The sequence below is a fragment of the Phyllobates terribilis genome, unplaced genomic scaffold (assembly GCF_046119375.1).
Source record: "Phyllobates terribilis strain yellow unplaced genomic scaffold, ASM4611937v1 Scaffold_5__5_contigs__length_657084704, whole genome shotgun sequence".
Classification (NCBI taxonomy): domain Eukaryota; kingdom Metazoa; phylum Chordata; class Amphibia; order Anura; family Dendrobatidae; genus Phyllobates; species Phyllobates terribilis.
In genome coordinates, this window is record NW_027362765.1 from 249360610 (window position 1) to 249383881 (window position 23272).

General features: G+C 42.5%; 2 protein-coding genes across 6 annotated transcripts in view; one reads left to right on the forward strand and one right to left on the reverse strand.

The window, feature by feature from the left end:
• UNC13D (unc-13 homolog D) overlaps positions 1-5730 on the forward strand; it is a 102346-nt gene extending 96616 nt beyond the window's left edge. For all 5 annotated transcript variants that reach the window (XM_073683988.1, XM_073683987.1, XM_073683989.1 and 2 more), the window contains 4 exons: positions 191-311; positions 575-698; positions 1664-1866; positions 3202-5730. In XM_073683988.1, coding sequence (XP_073540089.1) covers positions 191-311; positions 575-698; positions 1664-1866; positions 3202-3311 — 558 coding nt within the window. In that variant the 3' untranslated portion in view covers positions 3312-5730. The remainder of the gene's footprint in view (positions 1-190; positions 312-574; positions 699-1663; positions 1867-3201) is intronic.
• Positions 80-23272, reverse strand: part of TRIM47 (tripartite motif containing 47) — a 44488-nt gene continuing 21295 nt past the window's right edge. Inside the window, exons 2-5 of the mRNA XM_073683991.1 lie at positions 21837-22040; positions 21598-21715; positions 4959-5057; positions 80-4865 (exon numbers count right to left, since the gene is read on the reverse strand). Coding sequence (XP_073540092.1) covers positions 4279-4865; positions 4959-5057; positions 21598-21715; positions 21837-22040 — 1008 coding nt within the window. The 3' untranslated portion in view covers positions 80-4278. The remainder of the gene's footprint in view (positions 4866-4958; positions 5058-21597; positions 21716-21836; positions 22041-23272) is intronic.

Consider the following 23272-nt stretch of genomic DNA (forward strand, 5'->3'; position numbering starts at 1 on the left):
TTTTTTACAGATTATGAGTGACAATAAAGGGGGGGGGGAAGATCTGAAAAGATTATTCTTAATATGATTTTTTTTACAAAAATCTGGCATTTTAACAAAGGTGTGTGTAGACTCTTTATATCCACTGTAGATAGATAGATAGATATGTGTACACTTATGTATATATATCATCTATTTTAACTACTTACAGCAGGGTTCCACTGCAGAGAAGTATGGAGCTGTTACAGTAAAAGTGAGCTACCAGCAATCAGAGCAGAAATTGCACGTTGAGATCCTTAATGCAGTGAATCTCCTCCCTCTGGACTCCAATGGTAAGCAAAGCACACAAATACGCTCATCTCCCTCACATTTTAGCTAAAATATAAAACATATGATATCTTTATGACCCACAGCACTCAGATATCACATTTGAAGGTATGTGCAAATGAGGCTGGAAATACATTGGGGCGTGAAGTGAACAAAGTGTCATGTATTAGTTATGTTTATTAATATTCATATGTAGTTTAATCTTAACAACCAATGATCACTTAAGGAAAAATCAATTAAATATCCTTTTCATTATTCCTGTGCTCAGGCAGCAGCGATCCATTTATTCAGCTGACATTGGAGCCTAAACACATATTTCCAGCAGTGGAGCCACGATCTACAGAAGTCAAGAAGAATGAATTAAATCCTCTTTATGATGAGACCTTTGACTTGTAAGTGTGCCCAATCTTTACTCATAAATGTCTGTTTGAGTCACGTACGTGTTCTATACATGGTTTTCACGCATAGAATGCGAACCCATTACCCATGGTCCAAAAAAATCACAGAGACCTGTTGGTTTTTTATCTGAATCACTAATTAAATTTACCAATTCAAGCCTATGGGTCCATGAAAATCATGGACAACACACCGATGGCATCAATGTGCAATCTATGTGCTGTCCGTGATTAACATTGAATCTCTCTGATGAAACACTGATGATAAAACCTGACACACGGACCAAACACTGATGAAACTTGGATCTAAAACAACGATGAACAACTGTCCATGTTTTTGTGTATGAGAAAAATGATGTGTCTGAATGAGGCCTAATAGAGTTGAGCAAAAAAATTTGCAGGACACGTGCCCAGTGGCCACGCCAATAGTCTGTGGCTCCCCGTGAACCTCCTTCTATCTGCAGCCTCTGCTGATTGGTAACACTGGCATGACATTACCATTGCAGCGCGATGGGCCATGGGAAGTCCGAGAGGCAGGAGAAGGGTCTCAAAGCTCTGGTGTGACAGCCACAGATTACCAACAATGCTATTAGAGCAGGGTCTTGCAAAATGTTCACAAATTACGGATATGGTGCAAATTTTTCCTCCAGATTTGTGGGTGGAAAACTGCAGTCTATCTGTTAAGTGTCTTCGATTTTAACAAATCCTATTCATATCCTGCCGAAAAATATCACAAAAATTGACATGCAGTGCAGTTCTCAAATCTGCTAAATGTCAATTCTTGGAATTTTGACTGCAATGCATAGCTTACAATCTGCAGCAAATACGCAGCCAAATTCTCATGCAAAATGTGAAACAAAAGTGGCATTTTTTATCTCATTTTCAGTATTCGTGAACATAGCCATAGGCTACCCTGACATTAGAAACTTCTGATTGTAATATTCTCTTTTCTCTTCCCCCAGCCTGGTGACCCCAGAGCAGTGTGAAGTTCCAGGATCATGTCTCTTGCTGACTGTATTTGACTATGATGCTTTTCTTTCTAATGAGTTAGAGGGAGAGGCGTTTTTACCTCTTGCAGATGTTCCTGGATTAAAGGAGGAGATAAATGATCCTGTAGCTAATATCCCTCAAATGCGAGTAGCCCTAACTCATCCAAAAATTAATGGTCAGTGGATTTCTTACATTGCTGCAAGTTTACACCTATATTTGTTGGACAATATAACATCCGAAACACCTCCTATGTGATGCATATTATCACTGTTTTCTGTGCACAATATCTTAGGGCTTGTAACCGATCTAAGTTCTGTCTGTGAGTGCCACAGACCGCACACAGAGCACACACCCCGATTATAGCCATTAAGCCAGTACACATGGTCAGTTTTCTAGTAATTTGCATGCACTGCTTTCGATTGTTATGTGGACCTAAAAAATGCAGGCAATGTAAAAGCAGCTCCTGTACCCATCCGCAATGTGTACGAGCAGATGGAGAGGTCACGTCCACAATCTATGGAGCCCGTTTTCCCGAACCGTTGTCTGAACACGGCCTTATCCTCTCATATACAGCTCGGCAGACCATATGGGATGCACAGCCAAATGGCATGCATTTGTAAACTAATAGGATTCTATGGACGCAAAGAGTCTATTTCATCATCTACTATGCACAAAACACATGGATCTGTCAGCATGCTGGCCAATATCAACCCTTCATCCACATAATAAAAGTATGATTGGAGAGTGTACAGAACCATAGTGAATTATGGGGACATGACCTTTTGGAAATTTTTGGTAAAGGAATCTTTTGTAAATTAACCCCATTGTTTCAATATCATATAACTTAGTTTATTATATTTCTTACTTTTACAAATGAATGTGAATCTTATATAATAGATTATACATATTGTTTTAAGAGTCCTTATTTCCAATGACAGAAGAATATTTTTTGGGAGATAGTAAAATGACAATAGACCAATCAGAGTAAACCCTTAAAGGGGTGGTCTGGTTTAGAAAACGCACTCTGAAATGCTCCATTGGGGCATTCAGAGTTAATAGACGGGGTCCCTTATTTAGGACCTTCATCAATCAGCCAAATCTCAGAGCAGCTACAAAGATCTCCTGTATTTTAGGATCAGGCATGTCTGTGCATCACAATGACAGCGCAATGATTTTAATGAACACCATGTAACGCTACATTTTCACTGTGGTGGCGCTGCAGGGAAAGTAAGCGCTTGAACCTCCTGTGGATTACAGCTGATCCTTGGTGGTGTAAGCAGCAGGACACCCTCACCGCAACAAACATCATCTTATAAATAGACTGGGAACATTAGTTGTAGACACAGTGCAGACAGTGAGCCAAACTAAACTAAAAGCTTCCCCTAATGCTCAGGAATGTGGTCCGATAACCCATCAGAAAGCCGGACAACATCACTGTGACATCACTGATTTCTTCCTGTTTTCAAGCTATTGTTGATAAGTACTAAACAATGTGTCGTCTCCTTCTCAGGGGATCGCATCTTGCAACTTCTTGACTGTCGCCGTTCTGAAAAAGAAGCTGCGATGTTCATCAAGCTCCGTAAGCAAAGAGCTCGCCAGTCTAAGGAGAGTGAGCGGTGACATTGGTGCAGGACGTCATGCATTTTACAACCGGTGCTTTGCCACTGGTTATCACTGAACTGTACTGAATGCACAGATTGCAGACACCTCATTTCTGGACGCAGGTTCAATAATCCTATACAAGAATGTTTAACATCTGACTTTAAAATAAATGTTGCGGACACTGGATAGCATGGAGTGTAAAAGTTCCCATACATCTAAGATGACAGTCATCCTCCCAATGAACCAGCTTATTTGGCTAGGTCAAGTGTGGATGTGCTTTCAATAAGCAGAATGGATTTAGCAGTAGCCAGACATCTTTATTGACTGCCTATATCCTAAGAGTGCAATGAAATTCAACTTTTCCCATTATTTTCTCCCTTGATATCATCTGTCAGGGGGAGAGTGGACAGGCCCCCATATAAATTATGGTCAGTAGTAGATGAGTTTTGGTGACTTAAATGTGCATGGGGTCCTTAAGGGCAGTCTGTCATCACAGAATAACTAGTGAAACCAAGTACAGGAGCTCGGTGCACACTTGGCGTGGCCAAACATTTAAGTGCACTTTCTCACCTACTTGTTTTTTTTCTATCCCTACCCTTCTCTGACTCTATAAAGCCATAGCTGTCAAAGAAGAGAGGGGGTGGAGATAGAGGATAAAGAAGTAGGTGGGAAAATGCAGTTAAATGTTTGGTTACACCAAGGGTGCACCGAGAGCCTTTACTTGTTTTAAACTTCACTTTAAAACTGAGATCTATGACCAGTTCTGGAATGTTATAAAGCTATAGAAATTATACAAGTGTCAAGACTTAAAACATGGTGCTGAAAGAGGTTAAAGAGGTAATGAGCCATGGAAGACACAGTGCACCTATGGAAAGTCTGCCGTTTCTAGTGGCAAGGGACACTTGGATAATCACCAGATCCAGGTAAAGTTACAAAAACTGCAGCCGCTTTAGTTATGTCAGTGAAAACTAATCAAAGGTTTCCATTAGAATTCTGCTGAAAACTGCCTTTGAAAGCGCTTGCTGTGCACACTACGCTGTACTGCTGTTCCTGCTCCAATGGACACAATAGAATTCCAGCTGATGAAAAAGATGGGGTACAAAGGCTGGATAAATGAAGCATGAAAGCGGTAAAGAAGTGGCATGTCATCTGATGCCTCATGGAAGGATAGTGTTCCTTCATCCCAGTCCAAAAAGACACCCAGTTTCTCCTGCTGACCAGTGGCTACCAAAATTCTCTGACCATCATGCCAAGCATAGCAACGTGTACTGCTCCACTCCAGGCACCAAGAGTGTGAGTTCCTCCCCACCAGACAGACACTTTGGTGACCCTTACGAGAGATGCCATGATACGTAACACCCAAGCTTACACGATTTCCAGAGAGATGAACCTCCCAATAGTGGCGGCCTTGAGCCATTGACTCTCTGGCCAGTACTTGTGTATAATGATCAAACCGTTCTGTATTTTCTGGATAAGCTTGAGGCTGCAGTTTACACAAGACTCGGCGGTTGGCTTGCATAAGACACAAGTTATTATGGGCAGTATCAGGGTCCAGGCTGATATCCCGCGAATCTGTAAATGATAGAGTAAGTGAAACTTATTTAGTTAGTTCCATGTTTGAGGTATTCATGGATAGAAATAAAACAGAAATAGTAAATGTCTTACAGTGGAGAAACTCTGTCCGCACCCGTGGCATCAATGGGAGTAACGGACTTCCCCAGAGCTTAGGTGGCAATATTGGATAGCTGGTGCGTGTGGTCCACACTGTTACATAAAAAAGACCATACATAAAGAACATGGCGCAAAATATAAAATGGAAAACTAACCATTTTATGTTCTATAGATTTATGTTTCCTTCATTTTGCTGTACAATCTCATGACTTCAATTAGTTTAGCTATAGATTTGCCCTTACTACAGTAGTTGACTTAGGCAACTAGTCCAAAATGCCAGCTTCTTCCTGCCCCGCATCCCTTGATTAACAGGTCTCTCTCTACAGTATATAAACATATATGGAGAGACCTGTCTTTCAGAACTGGACTAACAGAATGGCTATATCCATCTGTCTGCTAAAAGTAAAAAGAGCAGTGGTTTTGTATGCACAATACTATTCCATTTAGACAAGGCACATTGGGGCCCCTGTCTTCATGAATACTGGTGGTGGTCCCAGTGGTCACAACTAGTGTTGAGCCACCCCCGTAGTGTTCGAGTTCGGTTCGGTTCGTCGAACACCCGTGTGTTCGCCGAACTGTTCGTCGAACACCTTCGAACACCGTTAAAACCAATGGCAGGCAAACAAAAACACATAGAAACACATAGAAAACACCTTCAAAGGTGTCCAAAAGCTGACAAACTGCTCAGAAGACACAACTAACACATGGAAAAGTGACAAGTACATATAGTCATGCGAAAAGAAAAGAGGTGGAGGAGTAAAAGGAGGGGGAAACACAGATATAGGCATGTCATGCCCTTCTAAAATCCAAAAAGTGAGAAGCCGACACGGCCAGTCCGCTCCTGCCCGTGCCACCTCCGTGTCGCCGGGTTTGTGCCAGAGCTGCGGTGAACCCTGACGGCCAGCCCTCCTCTCCCAATACTGGTGCCTGTCCGCTGGTGGGTCGAGCGAGCCCCCCTGTGGTGGAGGCAGCTCTAAGCTTTTTAATTTAAATTGTCTCTCTAATTTGAATGAATACACTTTAAATCCTTTTACAAGGATCTATTGGAGGGCAAGTCTCATGCCAGCAGCCGCGTAATTCCAGCTCCAGTAGCGTCCACTAAAGCTGCTGCAGTTAAAAAGCTTTTATAAGGATCGAGCTCGGCTGTCCACCGCAAGGCATCCTACTGCCAGTCCCAGCCCCTATGCCTTGGGGTGCCTCCTGATGCTCTTCACTGAGTATCGAGTGGTCCCGAAGCATTTTCTTTGAAAAAATTAAGTGTCCAAACTACAGATGGTGTAGCTTGCTTAACAGCCGGGATAATCCGCTGACTAGCAGACACTGCTACTAGGCACAAAGTATTTCCTGGGCTAGATGCAGTTAAAAATTTGTAATTAGATACTCTCGTTGGATGCTGAGAAAGCATTCCATAGAGTCTCCTGGCACGCCATATATGATTCTCTTAAAAAGCTTGGGGTAGGGGTCTAGGGGACCCTTTTATAGCCAAAATCACGGCCCTGTATCGCAATACGTCACCTAGGCTGAAGATAAATGGAACTGTAGCACCCTGAGGGCTCGGTTAATACAGAGGTATTGCACCTCACCCAGAGGTGTGATATCTCACTCTCAGGTAAGGATGGAGTGTGGATCAGGACCCGACACCTGCATGCATTACACTACATTGCCATGGGGCAGGGCGACCAATATGCCCCTGAGATGGGCACAACAGTCCCTGTCCCTGGCTGGAGTGGGGGGAGGGAACACTGAGGAAGGGGAACCCTGTAGTGCAGGAGCAGGGAGGAAGCAGTTCCTGGGTGCATTGAGAAGGGAGTATAAAAGGTGGGCACCATCTTAGTTCAGTGCAGAGAAGTCTGAGCAGAAGTGACAGGGAGCAGGGGCTCTGCATGAGCTCTGCTCCGGAGGCGGGCCTAGTAACAGAGGCCCAGGCCTGGATGAGGGAGAAGGAAGGAAGAGGAGCGGAGAAGGCTCCAGGAACGAGGAACGAAGGGATCCCAGGGGTGCGGACGGGCGAGTCGCCACCGCACGCCTGAATCCACCTGCGTGGAGGGGTCAGGCCAAAGGGGGAGACCGGTCCCCGAAACTAGTGGAGGCAGGAAACGACCCTCAGCTAGAAACCGGAGGCTGTGACATTTTATGTGGTGCAGCCCCTCGCTACACCCGCTAGGAAGGCACCACATAGGGTCAGGGAAACTGGCGCCAAGTTTACCAAGAGGAGGCCCGAGGCAGCCGGACAGAAGGGTTGGTAAGAAAGGCCAGACAAAGGACACACAAAGGGGGTCCTGTGAAGCGCTCCAAAGTTATCTGGGAGTTGTCTGAGCCCCTCACCTGGTGAGCACAGTACGACGTGGGCAGCCGTTACCTGCAGACGTGGTCTGGATAATAAGAACTGTGAGTAAAGGCCCTGGACTGCATCACTGACTCCGTGTCGTTACTGCTGCTGCCCTGCACCATCACCCCCATCCTCCGCATACACTGCCCTGAGGCTATACTCCTCCCGTGGGGAGTTATGCTACGCTCTGCTGCACCCACAACACCAGCCTCAGCGGTCTGCCCTGCAGCGGCGGTTCACTCTGACCGCAATCCACGGGTGGCGTAGTCGGACATTTAAACATTAAAACCACATAAATAGTTCCGCCACTGGTTTGACCGCCCTGAGCCACGGAACCGGGTCGCCGCCACGGAGACTACAACCACCAGCATCCACCAAAAAGGGTCCGGCTCCGGGTGTCCCAAGGCCCAGGGGGTGCATCAGAACATTTTCATTACCTTTCACAATCACCAATGGGACAAGGCAGGGATGTCCTCTGTCCCCTCTCTTATACATCCTAGTGACGGAGCACCTGCTCTCATCAATTCGCCATAACCCCAATATTAGGTGGATTGAGGTGGGAGGCACCGAGTACAAGTGCTCTCTATTTGCTGATGATGTCCTAGTATATATCACTCAATCACATATATCCATCCATGCTGTTATGGCTGAAATAGATCACTTTGTTACATGGTCAAATTTTAAAATCAATGCAGCGAAGACTGAGGCCCTCGATGTCTCCCTCCCCAAATCCATACAGGATTCCATCCAGTCCAACTTTCCCTTTGCCTAGCCCTCACAGGGTATCAAATACTTAGGAATTCCTATTCATAGAGACCTCTCCCATCTATGTTATCTTAATTTTGGGCCCTTTATTGAACAACTCCATACAGACCACGGTTGGCAAGTTAGAACTGTAAGATTCACTACGTGAACCACTGGTGTTTTGTGGAAAAGCACATGTACACTGTGTTCAAAATTATTATGCAAAAAGTGTTTACGAGTGATAAGGGAAGAATTTGTTTGTTTGTCAGTTAAACTCATTGATGGTGATGTGTGTCAGGGCTCTTTATATCACTGTAAGCAATTGCAGACACCTGTGCTAATTAGTTTGGCAGGTGTGTCCAATGAAAGGCAAGACTACTTAAGAAGGCTGTCCCACATTATTAAGCAGCCTACATTTTCTGCCAAAATGGGAAATAAAAAGGATGTGTCGGCTGCTGAGAAGCAACAAATTGTGGAGTGTTTAGGTCAAGGCATGACTACAATCAACATTGTGCGATGATCAGGATGAAGTGTCTTGGCAATCAAGAAGTATGTAGCTGATTCACAGTACACACGTGTGCGTGCTGATAAGGGCAAATTGAGGACTCTTTCCTACAGGCTATTACGTCAGGTTAAAAGAGCAGCGGCAAAAAAGCCTTGTCATAGCAGCAGACAAGTTTTTGAAGCTGCTGGTGCCTCCAACGTCCCCCGAACAACAAGATGCAGGGTCCTTCAGAGGTTTGCAGCTGTGCATACGCCATCCTGTCGACCTCCTCTATCCACTTCACACAAGCAGAAACGGCTCCAGTGGGCCAAACATTACATGAAGACTGATTTCAAAACTGTTTTGTTCACGGATGAGTGCCGTGCAACGCTCGATGGTCCAGATGGATGGAGTGGAGGATGGCTGGTTGATGGACACCCCACGCAAACATGGCTACAGCGCCAACAAAGAGGAGGTGGAGTAATGTTTTGGGCTGGAATCATGGGGAGAGAGATTGTCGGCCCCTTTAGGATCCTTGAAGGGGTAAAGATGAACTCCATAATGTATGTGGAGTTTCTCAAACAGCACTTCCTGCCATGGTTCAAGAAGAAGAACCGTGTATTCCACAGCAAGATCATTTTTATGCATGATAATGCACCATCTCATGCTGCACATAAAACATCTGCATCTCTGGCTGATATGGGCATAAAAGGGGACAAACTTATGGTGTGACCCCCATGCTCCCCTGACCTCTACCCCATTCAGAACCTCTGGAGCATCATCAAAAGGAGTGTCTATGATGGCGGGAGGCAGTTCACATCTAAGCAACAGCTCTGGGAGGGTATTCTGTCCTCATGCAAAACAATTGAAGCAGAAACCATCCAAAACCTGACAAATTCAATGGACGAGAGAGTTCAGAAGCTCCTTTCGAACAAGGGGTCCTATGTGAAAATGTAACATCACCTAGAATAAAGTTTTGAGTTGAAAACTGTTTGATTTCAGTTTCTAATAACCTGCTAATGCTTATAATTTCAAAAATGACCATTTTTTTGGTCTTTATTAAAATGAAAAGGTTGATCGAAAAGTTTGGGGGATCTAAGAGTGTGGCAACCCAGTAGTCAGGATTACTTCGAATTCTGACAATCGGAGGGTCATGTTGCAGGTAGTGCAGCAAGAAGGCACTTATGTGTCTTGCGCATCTCAGAGCCCCAAAATTATTTTCCGGGCTAGATGCAGCCAAAAATTATTATTAATTTTAAATCTGGTGGAGCTTAGTATAGATGGCCTAATAGAATCAGTGCTGCACACTGCTACAAATCCCAAATTATTTTCCAGCCAAGGTACAGATAAACATGATTAGTAATTTTAAATCTGGTGGAGCTTAGTATAGATGGCCTAATAGAATCAGTACTGCACACTGCTACAAAGCCCAAATTATTTTCCAGCCAAGATACAGATAAACATTATTAGTAATTTTAATTCTGGTGGAGCTTATTATAGATGGCCTAATAGAATCAGTGCTGCACACTGCTACAAATCCCAAATTATTTTCCAGCCAAGATACAGATAAACATGATTAGTAATTTGAAAGCTTAAAACGGTTGGTGAGGTGATTTTAACCAATCATCAAGCTTTTACTCTCCCCAGGATGACACAGGGGTAGAAAAGTCGTTTCGGATCCATGATTTGTTCATCTTTATGAACGTGAGTCTGTCTACATTATCAATGGAGAGCCGCGTGCGCTTATCTGTCAGCACACCACCAGCAGCGCTGAACACACGTTCAGACAGAACGCTGGCTGCGGGGCATGACAAGATCTCCAAGGCGTAAGTGGCTAGCTCCAGACATTTATCCAGATTGGAAGCCCAAAAAGAGCAAGGGTCCAGTGACACAGTCATGGCTTCAATGTTTACTTGGAGATACTCCTGTACCATCGTCTCTAGGCGTTGACTATGTGTCAGACTTCTTGTCTCCTGTGGCCTTGCAAAGGATGGGCTAAAAAAGTGGTGAAATGATTCCGCAAAATTGATGTTACCAGCAGATACTGTGGTTCTGTTACGGTTTGAGTGCTGAACACTCGACGGTCCCACGGTTGGCAAGTTGGAACTGTGAGATTCACTACGTGCACCGCTGGTGTTTTGTGGAAAAGCACATGTAAGATTCTGCAACAGTCTCTGCTGATACTCCTGCATGCGTGCATCCCTTTCTATGGCAGGAATAATTTCTGCAAATTTACTTTTGTACCGGGGATCTAACAGTGTGGCAACCCAGTAGTCAGGATTATTTCTAATTCTCACAATTCGAGGGTCATGTTGCAGGTAGTGCAGCAAGAAGGCACTCATGTGTGTTGCGCATCCAGGAGCACCAAGTCCCTGTTGTGTTGGTGGCGAGGTAACAATCATGCTTCCTTCCTCTGTCCTCTCCCCCCAACCTCGCACAACAGAAATGTGATCAAGGTCTCCCTCATCTGATGAGTCTTCCATCAGTTCATCCTCCACTTCTTCCTGGGCTCCTGCACCTTCCTCACTAGTTTGGCTGCTACCATGCGCCCTGGTAAAACCATCTCCCCCACCCTCACATGCCTGCCCCCTTGGTGCTGCCGACCATCTGGACCTTGCAGATGTTAGCCCTTCCGCATACAACTCCTCCTCCTCTACTTCCTCCACCTCCTCTTGTGCCACCACCTAACTCCGAATTCTGTTTAACATGTGCTCCAGCATGTAAATCACCGGAATAGTCATGCTGATAATGGCATCGTCAGCACTAAACATTGGTTCTCCAGAGCTGACCACAACTCCTCAGCTGTGTGACTCACATTTCCCAGACATTTCAAAGTAAAAACCGCCTGATGACGTTGAGCCCTACTGCCAGCATAGTAAGGAGGTGTGCAGGATCCCTTCTGCGCAGTTAGAAAGCTTGTGGCATGACCAGACAGGCTTTGGGTGCAGGTGGAGGACCGAGAGGAGGTTGAGGAGGCAGAAGCAGTGGAGGAACTTTGAGATAAAGAGGATTGACGCACAACTCGTGGGGACGGCAAGACTTGGACAGCAGCCCCTTGTCCTGCTGTCACCATAGTTACCCAGTGCCCAGTCAGCGACATGTAACGCCCCTGTCCATGCCTACTCGTCCAAGTGTCTGTGGTGAAATGCACCCTGTCACACACAGAGTTTCTCAAAGAAGCGGTGATGTTGTGTGCAACATGCTGGTGGAGAAAAGGCACACCTTTCTTTGAGAAGTAGTGCCGACTGGGCATCTGGTACTGGGGCACTGCGACGGACATAAGGTCTCGAAAATCCTCTGTGTCCACCAGGCGGAAAGGCAGCATTTCTGTAGCCAAGAGCTTGCAGATGGTGAAATTCAACCTCTTAGCTTTCTCATGGCTAGGAGGAAATGGTCTTTTACTTGTCCACATCTGAGGGACCGAGGGCTGGCTATTGTGCTTAGACGGGGTTGATAAGGGTGTCCCCGGCAAACTGCCGGTCTGTGAGGAAGATGCAGGCGGACATGTTAGGTTGCCTTGATCCAAAGGTGGTGCTATTGATGTCGGACAGCGCTCAACACCAGCTGGTGTTACCACCTCCAAAGAAAATGATGACCTGCCAATCACGCTGGCTGTTGCGGGTAAAGAGGTGGCAGGTCTGCGCCCCAAAACAGGTGTGACTGCTGTCCCCCCAGTCACAGAGGATGAAGAGGCCGCGGATGCACAAGATATGGCAGACGGTGGTTGGCCCGGCCGGCTAGGCCGCATTGTAGCACAGTGAGCTTCCCACTGCAACTTATGCTTCATGTCCATGTGCCGGTTCATGCATGAAGTACTCAAACTATGTATTTTTTGGCCTCTACTTAGCTTTTGCTGACAAATGTTACAGATAACACGAGTTGGGTCATCTTTATCGATCTGAAAAAATGCCCAGGCTATGCAAGGCTTAGCACCCATGCGACCTGAAGAGCCACCACGACTTGTGGTGAGAGGCAGAGTTGTGTTTGAGGATGCAGTTGTTGACGTGCTTCCAGTACTACGTCTCTGTCCAGGAAGGCGCAACCTGACCTCGTCGTCACTAGCATCCTCCTCCACCTCCTCTGCTGACCTCATCTCTTGGCTGACTGTGGGTTGACAGTAAGTGGGATCTCCAACCTCATCATCATCACCCTGTGCGTTATCACACCCGTCGTCCTCAGAGCCAACCTGTTCCTGCCCTGACAAAAAACTAAAGTTGTCGCTCCAATCAGGTATTTGAGTCTCATCATCGTCTTCCTCATTGTCTCCACCAACAGGAGTTACAGTTTGGGAATGAGGGTCTAAATTATGGTCAGAACCTTCTGCGTCTGGTCCTGGATCCGACTCATAAAGATTCTGGGCATCAGTGCAGATCATTTCCTCATCTGGATTCACAGAAGCGCTGGAGTCGACCTCTGATTCCCAGGCTATAGTATGAGTAAACAGCTCTGCAGACTCAACCATCTGTTCTACCTCATACTCAGACGGGCAGCTGGAGATTTGGGAGCTGTGAGGAAGCAAGTGCGATTGGGGTGACACCTTTGAGGACTGGAGTATTTGTGATGTTGAAGTTGATGTGGAGGAGAGCCCACTTAAAGGAACACTTGATATCCGTTGAAGCACCTGCTGTTTTTGTGCCTCATCTGGAATTTGTAGCGATTGGCGTGGCCGTAAGAAAGGGATCTTATCACATTGTCCGCTAAAAGAAGTAGACATTTTAGTTTGGCTGGAAGATGGTCTTTCTTCTGCAGATGTTACTGTTGCTTTAACACCTACCCCACGGACACAACCTTTTTTCCCCTTCCCAACACGCCTATTCCCCTTTCCACAAGCAGCAGGCCTTTTTCCACTCATTTTGGTGGTTAACTAATTCACAACTCTGGAGTTGTTTGCACAAAAAAACAATGGATGGGAACCGAGCAGAGCTGAGTGGCCAAACTGTGGTATTAGGCCAAAACTATTGGCTGGGTTAGATGCAGAAAAAAATTATATTCAATTTGCAACCTGATGGAGGTCAGTATAGATGGACTAATAGAACAAGTCCCACACACAGCTAGAAGCCCAAATATTTTTTCAGAGGTAGATGCAGAAAAAAATTGTATTCAGTTTGCAACCTGATGGAGGTCAGTATAGATGGACTAATAGAACAAGTCCCACACACAGCTAGAAGCCCAAATATTTTTTCAGAGGTAGATGCAGAAAAAATTATATTCAGTTAGCAACCTGATGGAGGTCAGTATAGATGGACTAATAGAACAAGTCCCACACACTGCTAGAAGGCCAAATATTTTTTCAGAGCTAGATGCAGAAAAAAATTATATTCAGTTTGCAACCTGATGGAGGTCAGTATAAATGGACTAATAGAACAAGTCCCACACACTGCTAGAAGGCCAAATATTTTTTCAGAGCTAGATGCAGAAAAAAATTATATTCAGTTTGCAACCTGATGGAGGTCAGTATAGATGGACTAATAGAACAAGTCCCACACACAGCTAGAAGCCCAAATATTTTTTCAGAGGTAGATGCAGAAAAAAAATATATTCAGCTTGCAACCTGATGGAGGTCAGTATAGATGGACTAATAGAGAAAGTCCCACACACTGCTAGAAGGCCAAATATTTTTTCAGAGGTAGATGCAGAAAAAAATTGTATTCAGTTTGCAACCTGATGGAGGTCAGTATAGATGGACTAATAGAACAAGTCCCACACACAGCTAGAAGCCCAAATATTTTTTCAGAGGTAGATGCAGAAAAAAAATATATTCAGTTTGCAACCTGATGGAGGTCAGTATAGATGGACTAATAGAACAAGTCCCACACACTGCTAGAAGCCCAAATATTTTTTCAGAGCTAGATGCAGATAAAAATTATTTTTAATTTGCAACCTGATGGAGGTCAGTATAGATGGACTAATAGAGAAAGTCCCACACACTGCTAGAAGCCCAAATATTTTTTCAGAGCTAGATGCAGAAAAAAATTATATTCAGTTTGCAACCTGATGGAGGTCAGTATAGATGGACTAATAGAACAAGTCCCACACACAGCTAGAAGCCCAAATATTTTTTCAGAGGTAGATGCAGATAAAAATTATTTTTAATTTGCAACCTGATGGAAGTCAGTATAGATGGACTAATAGAACAAGTCCCACACACTGCTAGAAGGCCAAATATTTTTTCAGAGCTAGATGCAGACAAAAAATTATTTTGAATTTGCAACGTGATGGAGGTCAGTATAGATGGACTAATAGAACAAGTCCCACACACTGCTAGAAGGCCAAATATTTTTTCAGAGCTAGATGCAGAAAAAAATTATATTCAGTTTGCAACCTGATGGAGGTCAGTATAGATGGACTAAAAGAACAAGTCCCACACACTGCTTGAAGCCCAAATATTTTTTCAGAGCTAGATGCAGAAAAAAATTATATTCAATTTGCAACCTGATGGAGGTCAGTATAGATGGACTAATAGAACAAGTCCCACACACTGCTAGAAGCCCAAATATTTTTTCAGAGCTAGATGCAGAAAAAAATATATTCAGTTTGCAACCTGATGGAGGTCAGTATAGATGGACTAATAGAGAAAGTCCCACACACTGCTAGAAGGCCAAATATTTTTTCAGAGCTAGATGCAGACAAAAAATTATTTTTAATTTGCAACCTGATGGAGGTCAGTATAGATGGACTAATAGAGAAAGTCCCACACACTGCTAGAAGGCCAAATATTTTTTCAGAGCTAAATGCAGATAAAAATTATTTTTAATTTGCAACCTGATGGAGGTCAGTATAGATGGACTAATAGAGAAAGTCCCACACACTGCTAGAAGGCCAAATATTTTTTCAGAGCTACATGCAGATAAAAATTATTTTTAATTTGCAACCTGATGGAGGTTAGTATAGATGGACTAATAGAGAAAGTCCCACACACTGCTAGAAGGCCAAATATTTTTTCAGAGCTTGGTTCAGAAAAAAATTATATTCAGTTTGCAACCTGATGGAGGTCAGTATAGATGGACTAATAGAACAAGTCCCACACACAGCTAGAAGCCCAAATATTTTTTCAGAGGTAGATGCAGATAAAAATTATATTCAGTTTGCAACCTGGTGGAGGTTAGTATAGATGGAGTAATAGAACAAGTCCCACACACTGCTAGAAGGCCAAATATTTTTTCAGAGCTAGATGCAGAAAAAAATGATATTCAGTTTGCAACCTGATGGAGGTCAGTATAGATGGACTAATAGAACAAGTCCCACACACTGCTAGAAGCCCAAATATTTTTTCAGAGCTAGATGCAGAAAAAAATTATATTCAATTTGCAACCTGATGGAGGTCAGTATAGATGGACTAATAGAACAAGTCCCACACACTGCTAGAAAGCCAAATATTTTTTCAGAGCTAGATGCAGACAAAAAAATATTTTTAATTTGCAACCTGATGGAGGTCAGTATAGATGGACTAATAGAGAAAGTCCCACACACTGCTAGAAGCCCAAATATTTTTTCAGAGCTAGATGCAGAAAGAAATTATATTCAGTTTGCAACCTGATGGAGGTCAGTATAGATGGACTAATAGAGAAAGTCCCACACACTGCTAGAAGGCCAAATATTTTTTCAGAGCTAGATGCAGACAAAAAATTATTTTGAATTTGCAACGTGATGGAGGTCAGTATAGATGGACTAATAGAACAAGTCCCACACACTGCTAGAAGGCCAAATATTTTTTCAGAGCTAGATGCAGAAAAAAATGATATTCAGTTTGCAACCTGATGGAGGTCAGTATAGATGGACTAATAGAACAAGTCCCACACACTGCTTGAAGCCCAAATATTTTTTCAGAGCTAGATGCAGAAAAAAATTATATTCAATTTGCAACCTGATGGAGGTCAGTATAGATGGACTAATAGAACAAGTCCCACACACTGCTAGAAGCTCAAATATTTTTTCAGAGCTAGATGCAGAAAAAAATATATTCAGTTTGCAACCTGATGGAGGTCAGTATAGATGGGCTAATAGAGAAAGTCCCACACACTGCTAGAAGGCCAAATATTTTTTCAGAGCTAGATGCAGACAAAAAATTATTTTTAATTTGCAACCTGATGGAGGTCAGTATAGATGGACTAATAGAGAAAGTCCCACACACTGCTAGAAGGCCAAATATTTTTTCAGAGCTAGATGCAGATAAAAATTATTTTTAATTTGCAACCTGATGGAGGTCAGTATAGATGGACTAATAGAGAAAGTCCCACACACTGCTAGAAGGCCAAATATTTTTTCAGAGCTAGATGCAGATAAAAATTATTTTTAATTTGCAACCTGATGGAGGTCAGTATAGATGGACTAATAGAGAAAGTCCCACACACTGCTAGAAGGCCAAATATTTTTTCAGAGCTTGGTTCAGAAAAAAATTATATTCAGTTTGCAACCTGATGGAGGTCAGTATAGATGGACTAATAGAACAAGTCCCACACACAGCTAGAAGCCCAAATATTTTTTCATAGGTAGATGCAGATAAAAATTATATTCAGTTTGCAACCTGGTGGAGGTTAGTATAGATGGACTAATAGAACAAGTCCCACACACTGCTAGAAGGCCAAATATTTTTTCAGAGCTAGATACAGAAAAAAATTATATTCAATTTGCAACCTGATGGAGGTCAGTATAGATGGACTAATAGAACAAGTCCCACACACTGCTAGAAAGCCAAATATTTTTTCAGAGCTAGATGCAGACAAAAAATTATTTTTAATTTGCAACCTGATGGAGGTCAGTATAGATGGACTAATAGAGAAAGTCCCACACACTGCTAGAAGCCCAAATATTTTTTCAGAGCTAGATGCAGAAAGAAATTATATTCAGTTTGCAACCTGATGGAGGTCAGTATAGATGGACTAATAGAACAAGTCCCACACACAGCTAGAAGCCCAAATATTTTTTCAGAGGTAGATGCAGATAAAAATTATTTTTAATTTGCAACCTGATGGAGGTCAGTATAGATGGACTAATAGAACAAGTCCCACACACAGCTAGAAGCCCAAATATTTTTTCAGAGGTAGATGCAGACAAAAAATTATTTTGAATTTGCAACGTGATGGAGGTCAGTATAGATGGACTAATAGAACAAGTCCCACACACTGCTAGAAGGCCAAATATTTTTTCAGAGCTAGATGCATAAAAAAATTATATTCAGTTTGCAACCTGATGGAGGTCAGTATAGATGGACTAATAGAACAAGTCCCACACACTGCTTGAAGCCCAAATATTTTTTCAGAGCTAGATGCAGGAAAAAATTATATTCAATTTGCAACCTGATGGAGGTCAGTATAGATGGACTAATAGAACAAGTCCCACACACTGCTAGAAGCCCATATATTTTTTCAGAGCTAGATGCAGAAAAAAATATATTCAGTTTGCAACCTGATGGAGGTCAGTATAGATGGACTAATAGAGAAAGTCCCACACACTGCTAGAAGGCCAAATATTTTTTCAGAGCTAGATGCAGACAAAAAATTATTTTTAATTTGCAACCTGATGGAGGTCAGTATAGATGGACTAATAGAGAAAGTCCCACACACTGCTAGAAGGCCAAATATTTTTTCAGAGCTAGATGCAGATAAAAATTATTTTTAATTTGCAACCTGATGGAGGTCAGTATAGATGGACTAATAGAGAAAGTCCCACACACTGCTAGAAGGCCAAATATTTTTTCAGAGCTAGATGCAGATAAAAATTATTTTTAATTTGCAACCTGATGGAGGTCAGTATAGATGGACTAATAGAGAAAGTCCCACACACTGCTAGAAGGCCAAATATTTTTTCAGAGCTTGGTTCAGAAAAAAATTATATTCAGTTTGCAACCTGATGGAGGTCAGTATAGATGGACTAATAGAACAAGTCCCACACACAGCTAGAAGGCCAAATATTTTTTCAGAGGTAGATGCAGACAAAAAATTATTTTGAATTTGCAACGTGATGGAGGTCAGTATCTAGATGGACTAATAGACCAAGTCCCACACACTGCTAGAAGGCCAAATATTTTTTCAGAGCTTGGTTCAGAAAAAAATTATATTCAGTTTGCAACCTGATGGAGGTCAGTATAGATGGACTAATAGAACAAGTCCCACACACTACTAGAAGCCCAAATATTTTTTCAGAGCTAGATGCAGAAAAAAATGATATTCAGTTTGCAACCTGATGGAGGTCAGTATAGATGGACTAATAGAACAAGTCCCACACACAGCTAGAAGCCCAAATATTTTTTCAGAGGTAGATGCAGATAAAATTATTTTTAATTTGCAACCTGATGGAGGTCAGTATAGATGGACTAATAGAGAAAGTCCCACACACTGCTAGAAGGCCAAATATTTTTTCAGAGCTAGATGCAGACAAAAAATTATTTTTAATTTGCAACCTGATGGAGGTCAGTATAGATGGACTAATAGAACAAGTCCCACACACTGCTAGAAGGCCAAATATTTTTTCAGAGCTAGATGCATAAAAAAATTATATTCAGTTTGCAACCTGATGGAGGTCAGTATAGATGGACTAATAGAACAAGTCCCACACACTGCTTGAAGCCCAAATATTTTTTCAGAGCTAGATGCAGAAAAAAATTATATTCAATTTGCAACCTGATGGAGGTCAGTATAGATGGACTAATAGAACAAGTCCCACACACTGCTAGAAGCCAAAATATTTTTTCAGAGCTAGATGCAGAAAAAAATATATTCAGTTTGCAACCTGATGGAGGTCAGTATAGATGGACTAATAGAGAAAGTCCCACACACTGCTAGAAGGCCAAATATTTTTTCAGAGCTAGATGCAGACAAAAAATTATTTTTAATTTGCAACCTGATGGAGGTCAGTATAGATGGACTAATAGAGAAAGTCCCACACACTGCTAGAAGGCCAAATATTTTTTCAGAGCTAGATGCAGATAAAAATTATTTTTAATTTGCAACCTGATGGAGGTCAGTATAGATGGACTAATAGAGAAAGTCCCACACACTGCTAGAAGGCCAAATATTTTTTCAGAGCTTGGTTCAGAAAAAAATTATATTCAGTTTGCAACCTGATGGAGGTCAGTATAGATGGACTAATAGAACAAGTCCCACACACAGCTAGAAGGCCAAATATTTTTTCAGAGGTAGATGCAGACAAAAAATTATTTTGAATTTGCAACGTGATGGAGGTCAGTATCGATGGACTAATAGACCAAGTCCCACACACTGCTAGAAGGCCAAATATTTTTTCAGAGCTTGGTTCAGAAAAAAATTATATTCAGTTTGCAACCTGATGGAGGTCAGTATAGATGGACTAATAGACCAAGTCCCACACACTGCTAGAAGCCCAAATATTTTTTCAGAGCTAGATGCAGAAAAAAATGATATTCAATTTGCAACCTGATGGAGGTCAGTATAGATGGACTAATAGAATGATGCTATGCCCAAAAGATTTTACTTCACTAGGTGCAGTAAAAAAATTGGTATTCTATACACAGGTGGTATATCTTGCAACACAGATAGGCTACTCCACTGACTAACACACTCTGCAATAGGCCAAAAAGGATTAGCTTTGCTAGATTCAGCCAAATGCTGTGAAAAAAACTTGCACAGCACTGGCACAGACCTGCCTGGCAAAAACTGATAGGAACTGATGTAACCTAGTCCTGAAAAGGACTCCAATTACAATTAGTCTTTACTCCCACAACCTATCTATTTAAGAGCACAGACCTGCCTGATAAAAGTCGCAGGAAATGCTGTAACCTAGTCCTTAAAAGGACTGCAATCACAACTATTCCCTACTCCCAAGCTATCTGTACATTTGTGCGAAAATTGGCTTGAAATTAACAAGGTATAGCGCACACAGCAACAGCGGTGCCGTCTAACACGCAGCTGCAGCAGTGAGAAAATGGTGGCGACGGGGAAAATGGCTTGGTCTTATAGGGCAAGGACATGTGACATACACTGCCAATGACACATGCCCTTGCTTGTGTGAAAAAAAGCACTTCGCTCCGTGTGTGCGCTGCTGATAGGCTGACAGATTGCACCTCCCCACTGTAAATGCGGGAAAGAGAAAAAAAAATGGAGATCTTCATTATTCCTGCAGAGATCCATCCCCTGCCCCTCCCCCCACCCCGCTGTACACTCAAACTGCGTATTAACATTAATTTTCATCATTACTGAGAAAAAATCCAGTTATGATTTTGGTGCACGAACAGTTATCGAACATAACCTCGAACAGCCGAATTTTTCTCAAATCGTTCGTGTTCGCCGAACGGCTCGAACACCGCCCAAAACAGCTCGAATTTGAGATTGGCGAACAGTTCGAGTCGAACAATGCTCATCTCTAGTCACAACCACCTGTGGATAGGTGATAAATCAATTTGGTGGGAAAAAAAAGCTTGTATACTGCTGTACATACACTCAGATTTGCCATCAGCATAAACCTTTTGCTTAAAAGTAATCTATCAGCTAGATTTTACACACCAAAGTATTTATATGTGCCTGTCCTTTTTTAAAGACAAGTCCAGCAATACCTTTACATAGTCAATCTGTTCCTCCGTTATTGAAAAATCAGTGTTTGAATTGATATACAAATGTCTATGGTAGATGTGAAGCTTCTGTCACTCCAGATGTATTCCCTGCCCTGCGGCACCACCTCCTGTGTGAATGACAGTTCTTTTGCTTGAAATCACGCAACATAGAGGCTGTCAGTCAAGCAAGAGAAGGTGAAGCAGGGCGGGGAATAGAGCTGGAGTGACAGAGGCGTCAGATCGACAGCCTCTTTGGCATATCAATTCAAATGCTGATTTCTCCATAATTGAGGAGCAGACTGGCCATATAAAGGTATTGCTGGACTTAGCTTTGACAGAGCTACATACATGTATACATAGTTTGGGGTGTGAAATCCTTCTGACAGATTCCCTTTAAGAATAATCCTTAATTTATCTGTTGTTGAGCACCTACTATACTACATTCTGTTCTACCATCTGTCTTACATTACCTACCATGATACACATGACATAGATTCATTATCCTAACCCACCGCAAAATCCATTTTCATAAATGCTCATTTCTTCCATTCACCTTGTTGCACAAGTCTCCCCATGTGGTCAGCGCACAATTCTTGTAAACTCTGTTTAAACTTGGAGACAGCAGCGTACAGTCCTGTCCAATGTAGTTCCTGAAATGTGGATTGTTCCTCCTGGTGCATAAATGAATAATTGGATGTATAATATAATGTTACAGTTTTCATACATTTTATACCAATAATAAATATAGTATTACCGCAATCATATTGAATGGCGGACATGTACCATACTCACAAGCTGATCCTGCTGCTGATCTGGAACGACCTGGGCAGAATGCATCGTAAGCCCTTCTTCTAGGTCTTGGCTGTTTGTATTCTTCACCATCTGATTCTCTGCTTGTTCCATCATCTGCAGTAACCGAAATCCTGAGGCCTGTAATATCCTTACCATGTCAGAGAAGCCTTGACTGACTACTCTGCGATGTCTGGTAATGGAAACCTGTGATAATTGAACATGGTTATGAACAAGGAGACACTGAGTAACTCATCATTTTTCTATATGTGAGTGTAGATCAGCCATTTATTTTGGCAAATCTTAGTTTTAGGTACCAACTGTAAAAATAAAGATGCTATTGGCTCCTAAGTCATATTTTTAGCCTAAATAGTCTCAAAGTTAAGCAAATGAGGTTGCGTTATCAAGGTGCCTATGATGTCCAAAAAAGTCTGTCCTCAAATGTCTTCAGAGCGCCCACTACACTGCTGCCCTCCACAGTACCTACAACAGGAATAGCACACACATTGCCTCCCACTGATTCCCCACAAAATTGCCTGCCACAAATGTTGCCCTATAGCTCTGTCTTAGATTTGTACCTTAAAGGGAATGTATCATAAATTTTTTTTAATGTTTTAATTAAAAAAATATATATTTTTAAAGGTATAAAATATAAAAAAGGATTTATAAAGTTTTGATATTTTCAGCTTGTAAACAGTAGGGGGAGCAGCTTCTGATATTTGATAGGAAAACCTAGTGTAGTGCTAGCTCGCATTATGACTGCAGTAAATGTGGGCTGGATCTGCTACCATGTGTGTGATGTCGCTCCACTCCTCCTCTCTCTTTCTGGGCGTTTTCAAAAGGATAAGAAAGGATGAAGTTTAGGATAACAATGCAGAGACATTTTGTCGGTGACTGCAAAATGATACTGACATTGTGGACAGTGTCACCATTGAGGCCAGCAGGCAGTGCCGATTCTTTTAGTTGTTGCTGCACAATTTGCTGTTTTTACAGAGATCAGAACCGAGCAGTCATATCATTGCATTTACAGTGATTAGATCACAGTAATTACACAGCTCAGCAGCCAGTATCACAAATTGTAGGATTAAATACACAGTTAAGCAGTCAGTTTCAGACATGATGAGATTAAATATACTGTTTAAGGCCACGATCCCACTATCGGTTTTCGGTCAGTATTTTTTCTCAGGAGTGGGAGCCAAAACCAAACAAAAAGTGCACCAAATGCAGAATTGGTGACTTGTTTCTATTACACCTTTTCTCTGATTGTTCCTCACCTGGTTTTGGCTCCCACTCCTGAGAAACAATACTGACCGAATACTGACCGAATACTGATAGTGGGAAGGCATACACATTTATAGAAAAAAAGAGAGAAAACAGAAAAAAAGAGGGAAACATGATAGGATTAGTTACACACGGATTAGCCAACTGTATCACACATA